We start from the raw sequence: 22,248 nt of genomic DNA, 5'->3' as shown, positions 1-22,248 counted from the left end.
AAGAGAAGGCAAAGAAACCACAGAGCTGCACAGCAGGCAGCTCTCAAGTTTACAAGAAACAAACAAAAAAACCCAAACCCAAAGCCATCATATCCTGAGTGAACCAAATATTTCTGGGAGATGAGGTAACCTGTGGTGCCTAAAAATACTGTCCTGTGGAGATCTCCTCCTGTGCATCACCCTGCAGACAGCTGGGACCCTGTGACAGGCTGGTACTTCTGGCCACAGGCTGCACCTGTGAAGCTAATCCCTTCAGCTAATTCCCCAGGGGCCACCTGCCTGCCTGGACTGAAGAAGCCTTCCCAGCTTTGGCCATCACAGCAGCCACAGCCACAGCAGGAGCCATTTGTTCACACCACCCAAACTAAATCACAATTAACCCTGTGACAACAGGCTGCTGAAGCACATCCCCAAAACCACAAGGTAATTACAGATCTACTATCAGTTCTTGTTTCCCAGCCACCAGACATCCAAGAGAACAACCAGGATCAATGCACCTCTTTTTTCCAGTGTGCCTTCCAGACATTTACATCTACTAGAAAAACCCAGATTTTTGCAACTCATGCCTTCAGGTCCAGCCTTGATGAAATTGCACAGTGAGCTTCTGTAAATCCACCTGGCTAAAAATACTACAGGAATCTAATTGCAGCAATTTTCCTGAGCTGACACATCCTTCTAATTAGCTTCGTGATACTGACTTACTGATGTTTTGGGTCCCACTTCTTCTAGAAATTACCTCTGATTCCCCATACTACTAGGGAAAATAAGCTTAGCAATAACATTTAGACTCACTGTCCCTAGCAATGGGCCCTGCCATCAGTAAAGCACAGCCAAAATGAAACCAGGCTGGGCATTCCAGGGAAACACTTGCAAGAATGGCTTTAGCACAGAAGTTTCTTGCTTCAAGGTCATCCCAACCCACATCACAGACAGCTCCAATAAGCAACAGCACAATAACTCACCAGAGACTTAAAAATAGTAGAGAGTTTATGAAGGTCTCTTTCTCTCCCTACCTAAGGCTTTTTTAAACTAAAATAGATATTTTATTTTCTTCTAAAAGAAGGTTGTGTTGATTTTGTTTGTCCTATTGCATAGCCAAGCGCTGCTGCTGCACATAGAAATGTCTATCTCCATCAGGCCTCAACTCACTATTTCTAAAAATAAAGTAATATTAATTTGTTCCTCCAGCACCTGGTGTTTAAACTTATTTCTTGGCAACTTCTGTTCTCAGCATTTAAACATTTTTCATATTCACCTTAAGTCTGGCAGCACTATTGGTTATCCTTCTCTGCCTCACTAATAATTTGGTTGATGGCATGCAGGTGGGTTTCTCATAATTAAAAAACCCATTTGCAAAGTTTGCATTAGGTGATCTAAAAAAATAGAGCACTCCTTTCAAAGGTTAAATAAGTAAGCTGCAGAGCTCCATGAAAATATTGCATAATTTAGGGATAAAAATAGTTTTGCTTTATTCAAGCTAGGCTGGATAGGTAGATTTTTACTGCAATCAGCCTAAACCTCATCTCTCCAAGTTATATGCTCAAGTTGATTATAGAAAATTAAATTTAGAATTAATCAAGCTAGGAAGAAGGAAATTACAAAAATTAACCTAATGCATAAATCATAGAAAAGAATGGTGGAGCCAGCTAGAGATCATTTAATGCATCTTCATCTTGTCCCATGCCAGAACCAACTCCCCCCTTCCCCAAGCCACTCTGACAGTTATTGTCCAACCCTTTCAAAAGTTTCCCCACAACACAGGAACCAGAAACCACCAGTCAGAGCCGTCCTGCTCCAGGCCTTGCCTTGGCATCACCAGCCATCCTGATTTGGGGTATTCCCCACCCACCCCTGCCCCAGCAGCTCCTCCCAATTGCACTGACAGGTCATTTGCAGGTTTGGGCACAGAACTGCAGCACTTGGCATCACTGGGAAAAAAAAAGAGCAAAACCAAAAGGGCAAGTCCAGTTACCTAATTACAGAGGATCCAGGCTTAGAAATATATATTTGTAAAAGTTTCCTGATTTAGAAAGAACTCTACATATTGGCTATGGCTTTCAGCTTCTCCATACCATAAATTACCAATTTAGCATCTGACAGATCTGCACTACCACTTTATCCCAGTTTTACAGTTGAGAAACTACTGCCTGCATAGGACCTGTTCCAAATTATCCTTGATGTCAGTGGGATCTCCCTGTGAGCCCAGCGGGACACAGGGTGGACAAGCATGGTTCCATATTTCCCAAATAGCTGTCCAGTATTTGCAAAGCCATTTCATCCTCTGGACACGAACCCAAAGAAAGCTTGGTAGAGGGCTCTGCTGACGCACTACAACCAACATGCAACTGTGCTTCCATGGAGTCACAGCTGATGGTGTATTAAGCCAATTTTGTCTTTTATATGCAAATTTATTAAACCTGGAGCAGCCAGTCAGCCCTACAATCTACTCTACACAGCCAAAGCCATGCCATTCATGCTTGCATAATAAGGAAACATTTAGTTCTGAAGGTACATTTAGAGCACAACAGTTCTCTTCTCTGAGCTATATCCTGATGTTTTCTTCCTTCCCTAATCTTTCTTGCTAGGACATGTACAAATCCAGAGTCTTTATCAGCTGGTGGTGTGGGAGGGCACTTTTAGATGAAGTTCTTAGAACTGCATTGTTTTCTTTATGAGAAAAAAAACCCAACAGCAACTTACAGAAATTAAAAACCTATATGAAGTCCTTAAGAGTTCCCCTTAGTCACTTCCAAACTTTTTTCCTAATCCCTTTGAACTCCAGTAGTTTAATCAACAGCTTGTTTAGGATTAATCTTCTCATCCCAGTTACACACACACACACAAAAATGTCCATCACAGAATAAATTAAAAAGCAGAATCCTCATAAAGAGCCATAACAATTTGACATTCTCTGGAAGCAAGAATAAAGGACTCAGTAGGACAGGCTGAAGACAGAAAGAGCATCTCTTAATGAATTCCTGGGATGCCTGGGGCCCTGTGCTCCTCAGCAGCAGGGCCAGGCTCACCCTGCAGCACTGCACAGTGAGGGGCAGACCTGGCTGGGGCACAGCCTGCAGCAGCTCTGCTGCAGTCATGAACAGAGCTCAGCCCTGCAGCCTCCCCAGGAGCATGCACAGGTCCATGCTATTCCTCAGATTCACTGCCTGCAGCTCCTGAGCCAGCTGCCAGCCAGGCAGGGCTGCAGGGAGCCAGCAGGGCACCTCCTGGGATGCTGTGGGAAAGCACTGCTGGACACCACACCTGCAGCACAAATAACTGCTTGGCTCAGGGCTCCAGGAAAAAGAGCATGTCTGACTGGGCACATCTGCAAGCATTAGAGAAGTAAGGGAACAACCTGGCATGTGAAAACACATGGGCCATGAAAGAGCCCAGGAGACTTCTCCAGAAACACTCCAAACCCCATTGCTTTTACTAATTGCTAGTCCTGTAAAAGCATGTCAGGAGCTTCTGAAGAAAACTGCCTTATGGTGGGAAAGATCCCTTGTTTTAGGAGTGTATACATGAGGTGCAGAAGATGGCCATAACAGCCAGTTCATTATGAAAAACAAGGTTCAATGTCTATGAAAAACAAAAGGGGTTTCAGGGAACAGCACCTATCTCATGAAAACTCCCCACAGAACATGGTGGACAGCCCTGCATGCTGCTAAGGCTGTGCAGACACTGCACTGAGGTAGAAAAGGTGGTTTTTTTCACCCCTCATGGCTTTGCAGAAGCAGCACTCACTGCAGACACCCCTCCTGAGATTTGTGATGCTAAAGAGCAGCATTATTTGGAGAGCACAGGACTGCAACCTGCCAGTTTCAAGTTAAGGCCAGAGCTAAATAAGCAAGTTGTGAAGGCAGATTCCATTTCAGGTCCTGCATTTTGGTCCAGCATTTATTTCTTATAGCACCTTCCCATTTTCACTGTGGGCATGGGGTGTATGACTTTCCCCTGTATCTAAAGATAGGCCAGGATTTCACAGTACGGGACTGCTTTGCCACTTTCAAATCAAGGTGATTCATGCAGAGGATGGACAGAAAGAACAGATGGCAGCAGAAATACAGCAGAACTCCTTCCACTCTGCCATCAGTCCTCATGCAGGGGCAGGCAGGAGAGGGGGAGCTATTGTCAGGTGATGATAACAAGGCATCTTGTGATTCAAGTGAATGGGGACTACTCAGCAGCACTTCAGCACTGCGCAGTTTGTGGCTGGGTACATGAATACCTTCCAGTGTGTCTTTTGTCCTTTGGAAATCTGTATTATCCAGAATGAGAGTACCCTAAGTGCGGCCTAACCATTAACAGGAAGGTATCTGTAAAGAGACTCCCTGACCTCATCACTGAGCACTGAGGACCTGCCTTAGCATGTTCACAGTAATTCACACTGCTTGTTTGCACAGAGATGTGTGTGTCAGTGTCTCTGTGAACCGAGGTGGTATGATCCCAACAGCTGTAAGGCTCCCAGATTCCTCTGCAAGCTGAGAGCTCACTATCTTGACACTGATACCTCTGAGGGAAACAACTTTGTCACAGGTTCAGTGGAAGATCAGAGGACCTTGAAAAATTATATTTAACTCCATGTCCATTTCAGGGCACAGATTTCCCCTGCAAAGAAGTAAAAATTTATTAATAAACTGCAATAGTTTCATGTAAGAAACAGGAAAGCAGGAATGCTACTAACCTTGAGAATGTGAAGACCAGTCTCTTGCTTTTTTCCTCTTGACTGCACATCAATCATCCACCTGACTGTAGGGTTTTACTCTTATGCCTCTTACTAGCATTAATCATATCACTTTTTACTTGGAATTTATGAACAAGTATTGTTTATTAGCTTAATAAAAGCTCAGATGCATAGAGCTACAAACATCAGGCACGTCAGCACACACTAACACAGGGTTGCCCTTGATTTTAACTTCTTTATGCCACAGAGAAGTTAAGACCATCAGGACTGGAGATCCACACTGGAGATACTCCAATGAACACCAAGACCCCACCATGCCATCACCTGCACTGTTTCACTCTGCCAACTTTACAGCTACTACTGCTGGGGCAGCATGGCTCTCACACCATACTTACATCCTTTGTACCTCTGGAACACGTCACAGAGACTTCCTGGGTTTAGAAGTCCTCTTGGCTTCCTTCTCACAAGCACATCAAATGTCTTAGAGCAACACTGCAGAAGAAGGCTGTCCATGCATCTCGACTATACATCACATTTATTTAAACAAGTAAGCAATTTAAAGTCCCTGAGTTACACATCTCCTCCTGACACCATTTCCCCAGAAATGCCTGCTTTCTCCTTCACCAATGACCAGTGTTCTTCCACAGCAGCATGCAGAGGGGATCTCCTGAGGCATGCCACCCTCTTGTGTTCAAAACAAGTTTCACTAGTTCCACCTGGAAGTACCAGGAAAGCATTTTACCAGAGTAGAGACAAACAGCCCTCAGGTGTCTGGGCACACAGGTCTCAACCTCCCTACAGCACTTTGTAGTTGCTGATGCTTGCATTTCAAACAAACCTCAGTTCATTTCACACCAAACAGGGAACTTGCACCAATTAGAAGCAATTGTCAACAGATCATGATAGAGTACCAAAAGCAAAAAGTATCAAATGTAAACAACTTGTAAACATTAGTAACACATCGGTAGATTCAAAGAACATGAATGACCACAGAGACAACTCACAATTCAGAAACAGCCTTTTGTCATGAAGTCTTTATGGCTTGACAGAAAGAAAGTTAGATTTGTTGTTGATGTAGTTAGTGCAATTTTTTTTATTTGAGAGGTCAGTTAAGAAGAGTTAAACAGATGAATCCAGTATGACACCTCAGTTTCCAAGTTGTGTTTGAACCTGATCTGAAATATGGCACTGGACTCTCATCTACAGTCAAGGCATTTGTGAGCTCAGAAATAAAACCAGCTATTTGCCCCCCAGGATGTGGGGAGGGCTCTTCAAGGGATAACTCACGTTTCATATAAAACAGAGGAAGGAAAGCTTAACAGCGTCACAAGTGCAGCTGTGTGCTTGGCCAGTACCTCTGCAATCCACATATACAGCTTCATCTAATACATAATTTATTTGGAAAAGTGTATGAAGGAAGGAGGAGTAGGCAGACTCATCGAAGAGATGGGTAATGCAGCATTTGAGAACAGTCCACTCCTGGAAATTCAGGCTCCTGCAAAGTAACCTTGGGCTTTTACATGAGGAAAGGCTACAAAGAGCATATTCCCCAACACTGTCTGAATTTAGATCCTCCTATTCTGCTATCTCATGCAAAGCAAGAACAAATTTCCAAGCTTCTATCCAAAGCAAAAATCAGTGTTACTTTCTTTGACAGTGATAAGGTGTTTAGAGAGAATTTTTCAAGTAGTGTACATCTTTCTGGAATCAGAATCAAGCTTCATAAACTCACCACATCTTCAGCTGTGATCCGAGCTATCCATTCCCTGATTCCAGAGACACCACTAGGTCTGGCACCACCATTTCCTTACACTTATTGCTTCACAAGCCATATTCATTCCCAGGACACCCAGCTCACCAGAGCACTTGTGCTCTTCCCTTCATTTCTCTTCCCATACGAAGAGCTCCCATTATCCCTAACAGAAGTCAACACATGCTTGCACAGGACAGAGCAGACCTATTAAGGCTACATGGCTGACCAACAGAAATACATGTATGTAACTGAAATTTTCTTCTGTTCAGCAAAGGGCACTGAGTTTTAATTGAGACATTTTCACCTGTGACCCTTAATCCCGCATATCCACCTTCTCCCCCTACCCCCTTTATGTACGGGGAAGACTCACTGTGCTTCCCTGATGCAAAACAAGAAATAGATCACATCAAGTTTGCTCCATACACCAAAAGGTAAAAAAAAAAAACCAAAACAAACCAAAGGACAAACTGGTTCACAGTTAACTATAAATAAAAGTGCAGTAAGTGTTCAAGTAGAGTGTAGAGTTTAAGCAAGCTGTACAACCACATTTGGCATAGTCATCTCTTAAAGGCCCTGCGTGGGTCCCTCCCGTTACTGACAGCAGGGGGAAGAGGCTGAACACTGTTAGCTGGTGCTGGATTTACAGGTCCTCGTCCATTGCCTCTCCCACTACCTGCATAAATGTGGCCGTGGTTATACGTGAATGGAAATCCACTTGCTTCAGGTCCAGTTTGTAAACCATTTCCTAAAAAGACAGAAAAAACATTATCACGAGTTCCATGGGTTGAAATCACTGATTCCTTACATAACTTAACCAACAGGGAATACATGGAGTTTGCAGTAAACACCAAACCCTGAAGACCAGAAGGAAAAGCCTCTCTGGCACTGCAAGATCCCAAATTACAGCTTATCTTCCCCTCCCAAACTACTTTCTCTCCATCCCTTTCTCAACTAAAGCAAGAGGGGTCACAACAACAGCTCTGTAACACCAGCTACTGAGCATGGGCATTGTGTAGCTACGGCTCCCTCTCAGTTTACACCTGCTCAAAGCCTTGAAGCATTTTCATATTTAAGATTCTATGTTTAAATACAGCAAAAAATGATATGGATAAGTCAAATACTGGAGTTCAGATTGCCACCACATCTGTTTTTGTGAGCTAAGCAGGCAGGGAAGCCATGGTGTCTAGCAAGACTGAAGTAATTTTTAAAGCCAATGTCTCAGAAGTTTAAAAAAGCAGAATTTCAAGTGCTGCAAAAACTTTTCAAAAGCATTGCAACAATTTAAGATTAGTCAAGACCTCTCATGTGATAAAGACACCCCAAAAATTCTAATCTCCTCCTCTCTCCTACAGAAGAAAGCCTAAAATCATGTTCAGGAAATGTTCATGTTTACATGCTTGAGGTTCTGGCCCCAGGCTGAATGACTTCTTAGAGCCTAGTACACTTTTTTATACCAAGAACAGAGAACCCTTGAAATAAATTTCTATTCCCATTAAGTGTTTCTCATTTTTTCACTTCTACAAACTGAAAAAAACTTACCCAGTGGCCCAAAAGTACAAGTACCCATACCACTTGATGCAGAAATATTATTCTGTTCACCCTGTGCCTTTAGAGAAAGGTAAAAAAAAAAAAAAAAAAAGAAAAAAGACATGGATCAGAGAAAGAAAATTCACATTTTTACAGAAAGGGGCTGATTTTGTCCCCTCTGTGATCTTACAGTGGTTCCACATGGAATTTATCTGCTACTTCAACTATTGGCTCATTTCTAGCTATATATCACTGAGTCCCTTTTTCAAGAAGAGTCACATCTGATCACAACCTAGTGTGAAATATTCAGAACAAAGAGCACTTCAGGCCACAAGCCTCAGACAAGTTTAACATACCAGTTTGTTCTGCCCGACGTGCTCCGAGTTGGGTTCACTGTAGTTTGGCACTTCTGAGTACACCATGCAGAACCTGTGAAGAAATTAGGATTATTAGCAAGTTCTAAAGCCATTTTTTAACAGAGTTCTCAACTTCACAATTCACAGAGCATATATTTTTGACATCCCATCACCTAGAAGCAATTAATCCAAACCCCACTGTTCAGAAAATATCTGTAGTGGTGAGGCTGCCACATCTTCCTGGTGAGGGCATTTCAATCAAGCAGAGGCAAGCATTCATTTAATCAAGGAGGTAAACTGGCCTAAATAAAACAAAAGGTGATGAAAGGGCTCCCTTTGTCTCTCTTCCAGCCGCATAATCTTGTCCAGCACCCACTCACAAGGTCACCCGAGGCACTGAGTCACCCAGCCTGCTCCCAGACAGGGACTGCATTACACCTCTAGAGAAAACTCACTCCCACACACTCCCATACTATGCAGGGCCCCATTAACAATAATAGCACAGAGGAGCCCAAAACAGGCAATGAAACTGGAATGAAAAGGATGCTCTCATCCTTTTCCACTCAAGGGGACCATGGCAGAACAGGCCCATCAACTCACAACATGGAAATTATGGCAGAGAGGAAGAAAGATCTGGATCATTACACTGTTTGGAATGGTTAAACACAAGTGGAGCTCCCACCTGCTGCTGGGAGGTACAACTCAGATAAGGACTCTCATCACTCCAGCCTGCTGGGGAGCAAGTCAGCTGGGTAACACTTCTGAGGTAATGGATTTTGTACAAGACAATCTGTAGATTTTTTTTTGTGGAAATCCCTCTGAACACTAGGCATTTCTGAGCCATACAGGAGGATATGCAGCAACCCCAGAGCCCCACTTCCCAGATGACTGCAGGGTTTCCCACAGCACTTTGTGCAACAGAGGAAGTTCTCTTCTGGTTAGAAAAGGTTGCTATTTTTTCTATTGCTCAAGAATGTTACTCATGTTTGCTCTTGGGCAGGAGCTGTTGCCCCAGTCTGTGGGCAGTTTAAAACAGGTTTATTGAGGCCTGTTTCTGCTTGGATATGATTCACTGCAGTGACCTTGCTCTTCCTTCTCTGCACTGCCTGGCCCTCAACGATGAGACACACACAAAAGGTTCCCACCAAAACAAAGTGGTTAATCAAGATAAGGCCCAGGTAAGCAAAGCAGATTGTCATTTATGCATTTCCTCCTCCTAGACCTGTGCCAATGATGGAGGCTGATTTTCCTCAAAGTACCTACAGTCCAGACAGGGCCAGAGGTCATTACATCCACCACCAACTGCGAACACACTTTTGCTGCCCTGAATTCCATTTCTTAAGAGCTACCAGGTCTCATACTTACCATGGCACTCTGCTGAGAGGTATGAACACACAATACTTACTCCCCAATTTTATGCAGCTCCCCTCCTCGTCCTGTGTAAAGCGTCAGGCATCCTTTCCACAGAGATGCGTACCTGGCCAGAAAAAGGAGAAGTGAAGCAGTTTCTTAGTGAATGAGCTGACAGGATGTGGAAGGATGCTATCCTGGTATTACACACCAGCATGGACCAAAAAAATTCCCAGGGACCCCAAAGTCACCAACAGCAATTGTTTATAGATCCCCATGTACTACTTCCAGCAAAAGGTACCGGAAGCTCAGCAGACTCCTTTGACAATTCCAGGAAAGCAGCCAATTATTTTGAGATTGAATGCTCTTTGGTTGACTGGAACAACCCCTATGACTTGTCCTGCAGAGAAAAGGCACTTTGCCAAAAGCAGTGTCTGTGTTATATTTGGTGACAACTCTCAGTTCTGCTTTCAGCAGGAGCCAGAAGAATCACCTTTGCTTGCTGGAGAACAGCTACTGCTCCTGAATGTGTATGATCAAAAGTGCTTCCATTCTTAATATAGGTCCTTACCAGACTGGGTTTTTTAAAGGCACAAGTTTGGCCACCAAACTTCAAGTGATGTATAGAAACACACTGAAATAGGTTTTTGATTGCAGGAATGTTACCTCACAAAGACAGGGTGAGTGCACTCTATTCTTTATGGTGGCACTTGACTTCAAGCACTGAAATCTGAGCCATACAAAACCTTCTGTGTAATTGTTCCCTTCAGCAAGGGGCATCACGTATGTGTAGCGAATGAGGAAAACAGAGACCAGAAACACAGGCACAGTGCAAGGCAGTTAAAAAGAATGTGTGTGTCTTCTAGCACAGGAACAGGGAGCCTCAGCAACTGCACTCAGAGGAGTCACCACTCTGGACAAGTCACCACTTCCTCACTCCGGGTGTATCTCTGGAACAGAGATAACAAACCTTCCTCCTGCCCTTTGCCTTATCTGCTGAGACTGGGAGACATCCGGCCACAGGCAGGGCCCTGAGGAGGCACCAGGGAGGAGCCAGGCTGGCAGGAGGGGACAGCACTGCCAGGGCAGTGATAACCTGCTCTGCACTTCAGCAGGAAAGCACAGGCGCTGTAACTACAGATACCATCTGGGGAGCTTTCCATTCAGAACAAGGATTAGTGTTCTCCACTTCACAGATTCACTTTAAAGACTCCCTCACTGCTCAACCTTTAATAACCAGCTAGGCAGGCAGTCTTGTGGCAGAAAACAAAGGAAAAGAGCTACCAAACAATAAATGTAAGTCAAACGTATATTTACTGGGAAAAGACCCAGCAAACCACACGACTAACAATCTCCAGCACAAAGTTATTCCATGTATGCAAGCATTGGTTTTTATCTCAAAAAGAGCTGGCCATAAAGCACTAAACTCCAGCAATAATTTTTAATTCAGAAATATTAAGTGCAACAGCTTCCTGTAAATGGGTTCACTAACTTACAGAAGAAAGCAACAGTGTCTGCTTTTGCAGAGGAATGCATGTGCAGCCTGAAATTCAGCAAGGGGCAAAGAAAAAAAAAAGCATGTTCACTCATGGGGCCTGTGTAGCTTTTCTGCTCGAATCAGAGGACATCCTGCACTATGAGGCCACGTTAGCCTACAGAGCTGAAATGTACCTGCCTTGCAATGGCAACAGCACACACTCAGTTCTACTTAAATTTAACATTGTATTTGGAGAGCCCTGTATGCCAGTTTTCTGAAGATGAGAGCCCAACCAGAATGGATTTAGCTTTTGCCATTTCACTCCCTCCGCAGTCCTAAGGGAGCATGCAATTAATGTAAATGAAGGCATGACTTTGCCACCCACCAGAAACAGTGATGTCAGCTCATAAATTCAATACATACAAGCCAAGCTCAGTTTTTTAGATTAAAGGATGCCATGACTCGTTGCACAGAAACACCAGAGCAGTTACAGTAAGCCAGCCACAGAAGGGAGTACAGTGATACAGCTGAACAGTATCGCTCTTAATTTATTTCAATGTCATCTACACACGGGGCTTTGTGCTGGCCCGGAGCTCTGGTTTAGTTCCACCCATCCCTGAGCTCCACGTGCTCTCCACGCAAGCAGCCTTCCCCAGAACCACCTCTGCTGAGGAGTCAGCCCATTTCGTGTAAAGGACATTTGCATAGGAGGAAGCAGCTGTAGTTTTGGTGGCAAGGGTCATGCAATTCCAGTCCAGAACTGAGAATTACACTCAAACAACTAAAGAGCAGCTCAGTTAGCAGCCTGAGTTGCCTTTCACCTACTTTTTGATAAAAACAAATTAACAGGACCTTACACACACTGCAGATCCTGGAGTGCCATAGGCCAAAGGATCAGTGGAATGGATTTCTAAAAGTGCAACCTAACTGACATGATGAAGAACTCAAATGAAAACTTACTATGACTTTGCTAGTGACAATTTAAGTGACACACAAGAGGATTTTCAGATTGACTCTAGCATTCTCACATTAAGTTTGGGGGGTGGGTTTGTTTCTTTTTTTAATTAAATGACCTCTGAGGAACTATTTGCACTGAAACAAATTAACACATTCTACAGTGTAGCCCTAGAATGAATTTTTATAGTGAAACTGAAAAGGTTCTCCTCTGCCTGTCACTTTTGTTACGTCATTCCAATGAAAAGCAACTTTTCTGCGTGATATGTAATCAACCTCACCTTTCATTACGGAGCTGACTGCCAGAGCAAAGAACTAGCTGCGAAAATAAGAACATGCTTTGGACTTCCCCTGCTTGATTTACAGGCCAGGACTGACTGTTGCATTCCCCCCTGTCCCTGAAGTATTTTCCTCGGGAGCTTTTTAAAGCCAACACAAATCTCCTCACCACCACCACCTCCTTATTACAAACCCAAGCCCCTCCTAGCCTGCACGCTCACGCTAGGCATGTTCCGGCCTGGGAAAGAAAGGTGGGTTTAATTTGGCAAGTGACCTTAGGGCGCTGGCTCGGTTACAGGGAGCGGGTCGGAGGCGGCGGCCGTGTCCCCCGTGGCCCTGGAGGGGCCCCGCGGGTGACAAAGGGCAGCGCGGCCCGGCCCCGTACGCACCCTTTGGTCAGGCGGATGATGTCCCCCGGCTGGATGAGGCCGCCGATCTCGTCCCACACGCAGATGGTGATGCTGCCCGTCTTGTCCGCCACCTTGCAGGACCTCACCTCGTGCCCGTCCTTGGTCTTGGTGACTCGCCCTGCGGGGAGAAGCGCGGCTCAGGGGGGGCACGGCGCCGCCGGCCCCCCCGCCCGCCGTGACACGCGTGGGCGGCCCGGGGGTGGGGCGTGCCGGGCGCCACTTACCGATCTCCAGCACAATAAAGATGACATTTAAGTTTTTCAGTCCGGGTTTTATGTCTTTTATAAGGAAATACGTGTCGCTCGCCGCGCTCATGCTGCGGCCGGCGCGGGGGTGAGGGCTAGCGGGGCGGGCCGAGCCCGCATCCCGCGGGGGAGCAGAAGCAGCGCGGGGCCGGGCAGGGGGGCACCGGCGACCCTCACAGGGGACGGGGACACGAGCACCGAGGGGCTGTGCGGTGACTGTGCGGCACGCCCGACCCCCACCGCTCCGTCTCGACACCGACACCACCAGCACAGACACCACCCCGCCTCCCTCTCCCGCCGGCACTGAGGAGCACACGTGCGCCGCGCTCCGCTTTATACCGGCCGGGCGCCACCAACGCGGGCGTCGGGAGGGGGCGACTGCGGCGAATGGAACCGTCCGGGGCACGCGGAGCGCCGGGACTGGGTAACGGGCGGGCGCGAGCCAGCGGCGCGTGCTGATTGGCCAACGCTGCTGCCGCCATCTTCTCCTTCTCGGGGCGCTGCCGCTGCTGAGCCGGGTGTGCTCCGTCAGCTCTCCGGCCTCCCCTCACCCCTTCGGCCTCCCCTCAGCCCCTCGCCCACCGACTGACTTCCCTCCGGGCAGCAGCCCCACCGCGCCCCGAGAGCGGCCGGTGCAGCACAGCCGAGTGAGGGAGCGGTTCGCTGCCCTTACGCGCCATTTTAAGCCCCCACTGTAACATTGAGAGAAGCGTTGTCACAGGTTTCCCGGAGGGCGATTTCCCGGCAGTTCTGCCCTCCTTCACGGGAAATAAAGAAATAAAGATTTGTCAGTTAGTTAGTTTCTTGTTTTCCGGAAGATATCTGATGTTGGTTTCCGCCGAGCAGAAAAGGCTGTTGTCGGGGCTGCGGGCACCTCGGGGTTTGGCATGGCTACACCACATCATTCTGACCCTGGGACCGAATGCTAGAGGCATGTAGGGAGAGCCAGGGGTTGTGCCTGCTTTAGGTTTTCCTGTGCTTAAAATGAGAGCCTAAACCGTGATGAACACTAAAAAGGCTCTCAAAGCATCTGAATTCTGCCGGCGGCTTCTTGAGGAGAAGCGTTACTCCCTTGAGCTTGGCTGCATGCAGAGTGTAAAATATGAGGGAAGGGAGCTGCTCCAGGCAGGAGGCATCGAGGTGGTGGAGAATCCCCCAAGCATTGTGACGCCCTTGGTGGTGGATCCCAAGGGAATCTCTGTGCCACAGAACAGCCCAAACACCTGTAATTCAGCCCTCCCCCTCAGGAAGGGCAGCAGAGCAGTGTGTGTGCACTGCTGCTCCGTGTCAGAGCCAAACCCAGCTGACTGAGCTTTCCCTTTCTATTTGTGTGAGCAGAAATCCAGAGATGACAGCACTTGTGAAATGCCTGCCCGCACGTTCTGCCACACAAGAGCTCTGGCCCAAGGAATTTTGAGCAATATTTGTGTGCAGGCAGCAGAGCCTTGCTGGGTGTCACTCAGGACTCAGAATGAAATATACTGCAGGAGTCTGAGAGTATGCTTAAAGCCCCCAAGAGCTTAATCCACTTCTGTACTGAATCCTTCAGTGAGTGCAGATGAGGGAAATGACAGACTCCCTCAGGACCTATCTCCTGGTGGGATCTATAACACGGTAGCACTAAAACTTTCAGAGTCATCAACTGTATTTCAGTACATGAATGGCTTTAATTTAGTCACTTGGGAAGGATTTCAAGCCAAACTCTAGGAATGACAGTGTCTCTAGCAACGGTTGGACATAAATACTTTAACCTTTATTTAAAACTGGAAACATTTTTTTCATACATAGGTAGTCTTTCTGCCTTCATTCCTTCATTTTGTCCACCACATCTGTTTAGAGCCCTGGGAAAGAATAATTTTGTGTCCTGTGTTTTCAACCTCAAGCACAATAGATTTGAGGAGAACCCTTCAATTTTTCAAGGAAAAAAAATTACCCAAAATAACTAGTTAAGTTTATTCACGTTATGGCAAGCCTTGAGCAGAAAGGAAGTCACAAGTGTGGTTAGCTGAAAAACACTAAACCACTTCACCGAGAGCACTTGTGTGGTGTGTCACTGGTGACATGGTTTCAGGTGAACATCTGTCCCAAGGAAAGCAAAGTGCTGGTGCTCCAGAGCAGCTGCAGAGATGCAGATGTGGGCTCACAGCCAGCACACCTGGAAATGCTGCACCAGGCCTGCAGTGGGAGCACAGGGAACAGCAGCAGGCATGGAGGATTTATTTTATACCAAGGTTTCTTTTGAAGCTGGTAGGAAGAGGTTTGAGCTAGAAATGACAGCACAGGGAGGGGCCCGAGCAATCTAGGCAAGTTCAGGAGCACACTGACAACTCCCTGGTGTGGCTGATAGAGAAGCTAATAAGCAAGGGTGCTCTGCTGGACCTCAGAATTGAGGAAGAACTGCTTGGGAATGTGAAGGTGGGTCAGCATTTGGTGCAGTGCCTGAGAGACAGGATCCTGAACTCCCTGAGAGGGAACAATGGCACAAAAAGCAAGACCACAACTCTGACTTTGAAGGGCGGACCTTGGCCTCTTCAGGGATCTGCTTGTGACATGGTCCTGGAGATCACAGCATCCAGAAAAGCTGCCTGGCTTTCCAAGATCACCTGCAAGTGCTGCCAAGGTCCATCCCCAGCACAGAGAATGAGAGGGAGGCAGGCTGTTCTCAGTAGTGCTCACTGACAGGGTGAGAAACTCACACTGAAACACCACACAGAAAACTTTTTTTTTGTTTTACTGTGAGAATGCCCAAACCCAAGTCAGTTGTGCAGAAAGGTGGTAGAATCTCACTCCACGGCGATACCTAATACCCAGCTGGACACAAGCCTTGGCAACCTGTGCTAGCTCACCAACCAATTTCATTGATTCTGTGAAATATTTCCTGTTTCCTCAAATGCAAAAAGAGACACAGCTGCAGAAAGCTTGATGTGTGGGATAGGAAGGCAAGGTCACAAGCTCCTTCAGTGAGGGACTGGAACTGTGCTGGAAAGACAGAGCTGGTCATCTGCTCCCTGAAAAGAGCCTTCCAGATTCATTAAATACATTGTTTACAGTGTCTGTTCCACCACTGATGAACAATTTTGCTCTGTTTGTTTCTCAAAGAGACACTTAAAATCTTGCTCATATTTTTTTAATCATTCCAATTGCCAGCCTCTGAGAGTGGCCTTGGTATTATTCAGCAGTGACTGAATGATTCCTATTTGCTGTGAAGGTTACCTGCAAAGCAAAACATTTTTCCCCATCCTGCTTCTTTATAATGTATAAAGAAACCAGAATTATTATTAATTTATTTTGGTTTTTCAGCACCTCTTTCCCTGCCTAATTTTTGACCTCAGAACCGTAAGGTTATCAAGTCACAGCTGTGGGTAATGGAAGCACCACTCTCTGACCTTTCTGGGGCTGTAGTCTCACACAAACAGGAGCTCAGGGGCTTTGATGCAGGTGTGTGTTCATCCTCAAGAGCTTCCAGCAAATACCCTGGAACAATGGATAGGCCTGGAAAAGGAGCTGGGATGCCAGGACAGCATCCTGTCAATATACACTGTAAAGAGAAGAGAGAGGTACAGTGGCAAAATCTAGGATTCCTGGTCTTAAAAAAAATTGAAGAGCCCTGACTGCATGAATGAGTTACACTGAGAGCACCCAAACTTTGCTCCTGCTGTTCACAGGAGTAACAGGGAGCACGTCCAATAAACTGTGACTGCAGCCAAGGCTTGAGCCCTTCCATCACTGAGGGAGTTGGGTGTCTCTGAGCCACTCAGTGTCTTACCACACAACCCAAATTTAGCCCACAGTGAATGCCTACAGCAAGGGTTCCACTGATGAAGCTTAAATCATTTCCAAGCTCATTCGCTTGCTGCAGAACATTTTTCTTCTGTGTGAAAGATGCAAGTGTTTCTAGGATGAGATCCACAGGAGGTTTCAGTCCAAAGCAGAATCAGGGTTGAGTTGCTAAAAGAGTTCTCAGCAGTTGAAGCCTGGCACAAGTCCCGTGCATCTCAACAGGGCTGGGATTTCACCCTCTGGCTGCAATGGAGCTATGCCAGCAGAGACATTGCTCCAAACTCCCTATTTCTGTCACTTGCTCAGTATTCAGTGCTACTGGAGTCCCAAAGTAGATCTTCCCACAAGAAATCTGCCAGCAAGAGCAAAAGCTAATGTGTAATATTTTATTGTATACAGAGATTAAAAATTTACAGATGCCTGCAGACGCCACCTTTCACCAAGCCTTACCAGCCCATTACCATATGTCTGACAAGCCCCTAAATTAAGGTTCAGGTTTATAACACTGATGGCACTTCAGCTCCCTAATGGCACATCAGTGTGTGTTTAACAAGCTGGCAGCCAGCCTGGCAGTCTGGAGACCCCAGCAAACAGTAGTTTGGTGTCTTCAGCATCTCAAACACACCATATTCTGCCATCAGGGTCAGTATTTCCCCAGGGAAATAGGAGTGATGCCTGGGAATCCTGGCAAAAACACAGGTTTGAGAGGAACTTCTTCCAGAAGTCAGAGGGGCAGGTGCATTGGGGAATCCCCACTCTGTTGGGGTCCTTTTCTCCACACAGGAGCACAGCCAAGCTGCCTCTGCCCTTCTGCCTCCTGCAGGATGCCTGAAGCAGGAAGGTGCCTGTCAGGTGTCTGATGCCAGGATTCCAGGCAGCTCCATCCACCTCCCTAGCTGTTAGCTAGGAAAGCTGAATGAGTACCAGGGCACTGTAAATACCACAGGAGGGAAAAAAAAGGGCAAGCAAACAATCAGAATTCACAGCATTCTTATTCTTTCCAGAGGAGCTGTGTGCTCTTGTGGCTGCACTAATGTAGCCTTTTCTTCCTGGGTTCCGCACATTTCAGCACATGTTTTCATCTGAGAACCCAGTCCTCCAAGGTGGTTTTGGAAGTTATTCATTTCCCTCTTTTGATGAATCCCTCACACATCAGTCAGATGACTTACATGAAATCACCAATGTGGGGCAGTTCTAGGTCACCTTTCCTGCTCAGCTGTGAGTCAGACCCAAATTCCTCTGGGTCTAGCTTTGCCCCATAGAGATGGAGAGCATAGGAGCTGGTGCCTCTTCGTCTTTTCCACTAGAGCTACAAAGGACAGGTCTCAAAGCTCACTACCACTCACAGCTGCTGTTTCTTGAGTCTCTGGTGAGTAATGTAGCAAAACCCTGACCTCTCAGCCTTGCACTTTCATCAAAGTGATCTTTAATTAAAAGGTTTAACAAGTGCAGATGAGGGGATTAGCACTTTTCCACTGTAGCTGTGCCAGAATAACCCACACTGTTCACAGGGACTCCAGTCACAGTCACCTAAACCAGTTCAGTAACTCCTGCTTCCATAGGGAAAATAGGTACCAGCTTTATGCCAACAAAAGTGTGGAGTGATCCCTTAAACTGCCCCACTGCCAAGGCTGATAGAAGAGACAAAACACTTCAAGCTGGAGGATGAGGGCAGTTCCAGTGGGACACTGGGCTCTGACAAACCTCTGCCTTCCCGACTGAGCCGAGTTCCTTGTTTCACACAGGACAGTCAGTGCTGGGAAGTTGTCTGGAGTGGCTCAGAAGCCCTTCAGGTGCCTTCAAGGTGAGCCCTTTTAGCCAGGGGAGGCAACATTTCAGAAGGCTTTTCAAATGCCTTCTCCTTTTGCCATCCCTCTCTCTTCTAGGAGTGATTCCCGCAGTCCATGAGCTTGTCCCATGGCACCCCTGTGGCAGCAGTGTGTTCCCTTGAGGATGAGAAGGATCTTGTACCTCCTTGCACTGCAGGAAGGGTTTTGCATCTTACCCCTTCTCCAGTGCCTGGGGGAGGTATGCAGACACACCACATCACCCGTCTGCCGCCTGGCTCCACAGAGCCTAATGGGCTGGAAGTTCAGCCTTGTTCTTGCATCATCTATTGCTGACCTTCAAAAGAAAAATAGAGGATTTGTGTCCAGGAAGGAAGCTTTGAAAATTTAATTTGGTTTGGATTTACTTTTTGAGATAGAGATTTGTGTTTCTTTTCTATATTCTTGTTTCTTTTTCTTTTTCCTGTAGCAGTGTCAGCTTCTTTCTGAAAATTTGGTAGTGACCTTAACAATATGGGCTTCTGCCTTTCTTAGATCTTAATAAGCATTAGGGTGTGTTAAAGATGGAAAAAGCCCCGACCTTCCCACAGGCGTGTTCCCTAGGCAGAGGAGCCACTTTGCTCACACTGCCACCAAGCTGGCTGCAGGTGCCATGACCCCCACCCCGCCCAAGGCTGTCACCAGCCCTTGCCCAGCCTGCCAGCAGCGCTGTGTGTGTGACAGCTGCATTCCTGTGCGGCAGACAGCGTGCCTGCCCTGCCTGGCCAGGCACAGACAGCTCCAGCACCTGGTGCAGGGATGAGTAACTGTGGGAACATTGGCCCTCCCCTCGGCGCTGTGCAAACAAGGCAGCCGCGCTGCCGGGGATGTGCCTTACAGCTGACAGGCACCAGGCACCGAGCAAGCTCCTGTCTGCACAAGAGCATGTAGACACAGCCTCGCTTGTTTAGCTCTGTGTTAACAGCAAAAAACAAATCCTAAGTGGACTAAACAAATCTCATCGTGGCAAAGTGCTTCATCAATTACTAATTCAGCCTCTGGCAGACTAATAGGGAATAAAGCTGTTTACCTCAGAGTATGACACATTTTTCTTTCTTGTCTTCTCCCTGTGGCACCTGTAGATAGATTCTGCTGTGCAAAGTTTTGTGTCAGTGACTAATGAGCAACAATTGCTGCAGAATTCTATAAGCTGCATATCATCACTGCTATTAAAGACATTAGGAAAAGCTTTAAGAATCATCCACCTGGGCCAAAAAGTAAAACAAATATGTTCTTTCAGAACATCAAACCTGATGATGCAGCACATTTCAAGTGCCACTGTCAACAAGAAGAGGTTTTGTACCAGAGCTTTTGTATTTTCACTCCCATTTTCTGACCATGTATAACAACAACCTTCCTGTCCAGGTGGGATAACAAAGGAAGTTGTTCCATCTGAAAGCCATGAATATATGTGAAGTAAAATGGGTACTCCAAGTGGTCCTTTGGAATGAGCACCTCTGGAAAGGTACTGTTTGAGACCAAGTTGTAGTTTGGGATCTTTTAAAAGGCCTTACTCACAGTGATGTTTGTAGGTCACCATTTGACTGCATCCTGTGCTGTTGCCCCATGTTGTGTGAGGTGTGGGAGGGAATGGAAAAATAAACAGTACAGTAAAAGCTTCCAAGGGTTTCCCAGCTCTTGGGCTTGCTGATAACAGTTCAGGGACACAGGTTCCCAGGTATTCCTGAATAATCCAGACAGGGCAGCACAGAATAGGACCGTGCAGCCAGAGAGTTACTGGGCAACAGGCATTGCACATTGAATTCAAACACAGCTGAAAGGCACGTGCTCAGGAGGGGCAGCACAGCCTGGTGATGTGGGCATGGCACAACAGGGACAGAGCCAGCTGGGCATGGCACAACAGGGACAAGGAAGAACACAGAGCCATCAAGAGCATGGCACACACAGGGACAGAGCCAGCCAGCTCTGTAGGATCCCACAGCAACCCCAGGCACAAAAGCTGTGCAACAGGCTCTCGGGTTACCTGTGCACGTCATCAGCCTCAGAGCAGCTGGGTGAACATTCCCTCCTGGCATCCTACACCTGCCCACAGGTTAACCTTTAGAGGCCTCATTTAGGTCTCCAGGAGATCCTGCAAGAAAACAGTGTCAGTGGAGCAGGCACCAGGTACTGAAAGGGGATTTTACCCACCCAAATCAATCTGTCTGAATGACTGCAGGTTCACTTCAGGAAAGAGGAGTGTGATTCCTCACTGGCACTGCTGGGGAAATGTTTAATCCCAAGCCATCAGATGCCTTCATTGCTTTCATTTAAAGGGGTTTGCCAACTGGGTGCATTTCCACTGTTGTAAAACTAGTACTACAGGAAATAGTTATTGTTTCTGTTCTGCTGGGTCTCCCTGACCAATAAAAGGCTTTAGTAATAGTAAAATACAAGTAATGTCTTCATGCAGCAAGTCACTCCATTCCCTTCCTGTTACTATTAGATATGTACAAAGGAGAGCTAAAGGTTTGGTTCTTGTATGGACTAATTTTTTGTGTCTTTTTAGCCGTTAAGGTGTTGGTGCTGCCCCGAATACTTTTTGATGAGGTTACATTTAAAACTTTTCTAAGAGTCTCATCTTTTCTACAGAGTGGTATTAGAAACTAGCATATATTTTCTGCAAAAGAATAATTAATTATTGCAATTTAGCTTAACAAGAAAACACAAATAAAGTCTTATATAGCCAGAGGATCAAAACCTGCAGTTAATTCAGCTTGCAGTTGTATTATCTGTTGGTGCCATAGTTTCATTATGTTCTCCAGGCAAGCCAGACAATACCGAAATCTTAGCACACAAGAAAGTTATTTTGTATTGCAGATATTTCATTACTGATAAAATGAATAGTATCTCATACCCATTTATATCTTCCATAGATGCTTCCACAGGAGGCACATCATCTGTGCCTTGTCATTTAGTCATCCATCCCTTACGACAGAGCTTCAGCTGCTGTGGTGCAGAACTGAGAGCCATCAACACCTCGATAACACAGTTCAGTAAGCCCCTAAGTTACATCCTGATTCATGTCAGATGCCCTGTAGAATAAGATACATAGTGACACACATCATGAATATTTTTGTACAGCTTTTCCATATTCAGGCGCATTTTTATCTTGTGTTATATCAAGAGTTTTTAAAAGTTCCTATAAGCCAGGCTTTACCCAGATGTTAATTTCAGAAGCTTGATGGCACCATTCTGGTTTTGAAATCCAGCCCTATATTGGAACTATGATGAGACTCTTCAGTCTATGTGTTACATTAAGAAACCTCCCCATGGCATTTGTCAGCCTAGGTACCAAGGACCATGGAGCAATACCCAGAGCTCATTGCTGGTCAGAGTTTGCTTAGTCTGTCAGAGACCTTCTCAGCTCTGCCTCTGCCGTGGATGCTCAGCCCCAGGAACCCCAGCTGAATTCCCAACAGTGGGAGCCACCCCTGCAGCTCCCCTCAGCCTTCTCAGAAGCCTGCAGGGCAAGGGAGCTCCTTTCTGATGGCCTCCCTGCACACCTGTGGAGCCACGGCGTCATTTCCCTTCCTGCTGTTTAATTTTCCAGAACACTTCTGTGCCAACACAACTGGGTTTCTTTTCCAGCCAGATAACAAGTGGC

At 46.3% G+C, this 22,248-nt stretch overlaps 1 protein-coding gene across 1 annotated transcript; it reads right to left on the bottom strand.

The window, feature by feature from the left end:
* Positions 1-5,759: 5,759 nt before the first annotated feature.
* NABP1 (nucleic acid binding protein 1) lies at positions 5,760-13,326 on the bottom strand. The gene is made up of 6 exons (XM_058809457.1): positions 13,015-13,326; positions 12,770-12,908; positions 9,726-9,797; positions 8,321-8,393; positions 7,977-8,043; positions 5,760-7,182 (listed from the first exon to the last, which is right to left on the bottom strand). The coding sequence occupies exons 1-6, from the start codon at positions 13,103-13,105 to the stop codon at positions 6,995-6,997; spliced, it is 630 nt and encodes a 209-aa protein (XP_058665440.1). The 5' UTR covers positions 13,106-13,326; the 3' UTR covers positions 5,760-6,994.
* Positions 13,327-22,248: the final 8,922 nt, after the last annotated feature.

Source organism: Ammospiza caudacuta, chromosome 8, assembly GCF_027887145.1.
Source record: "Ammospiza caudacuta isolate bAmmCau1 chromosome 8, bAmmCau1.pri, whole genome shotgun sequence".
NCBI lineage: Eukaryota > Metazoa > Chordata > Aves > Passeriformes > Passerellidae > Ammospiza > Ammospiza caudacuta.
Note: the sequence above shows the minus strand (reverse complement) of the source record. Positions and strands in the feature narration are given on the sequence as shown.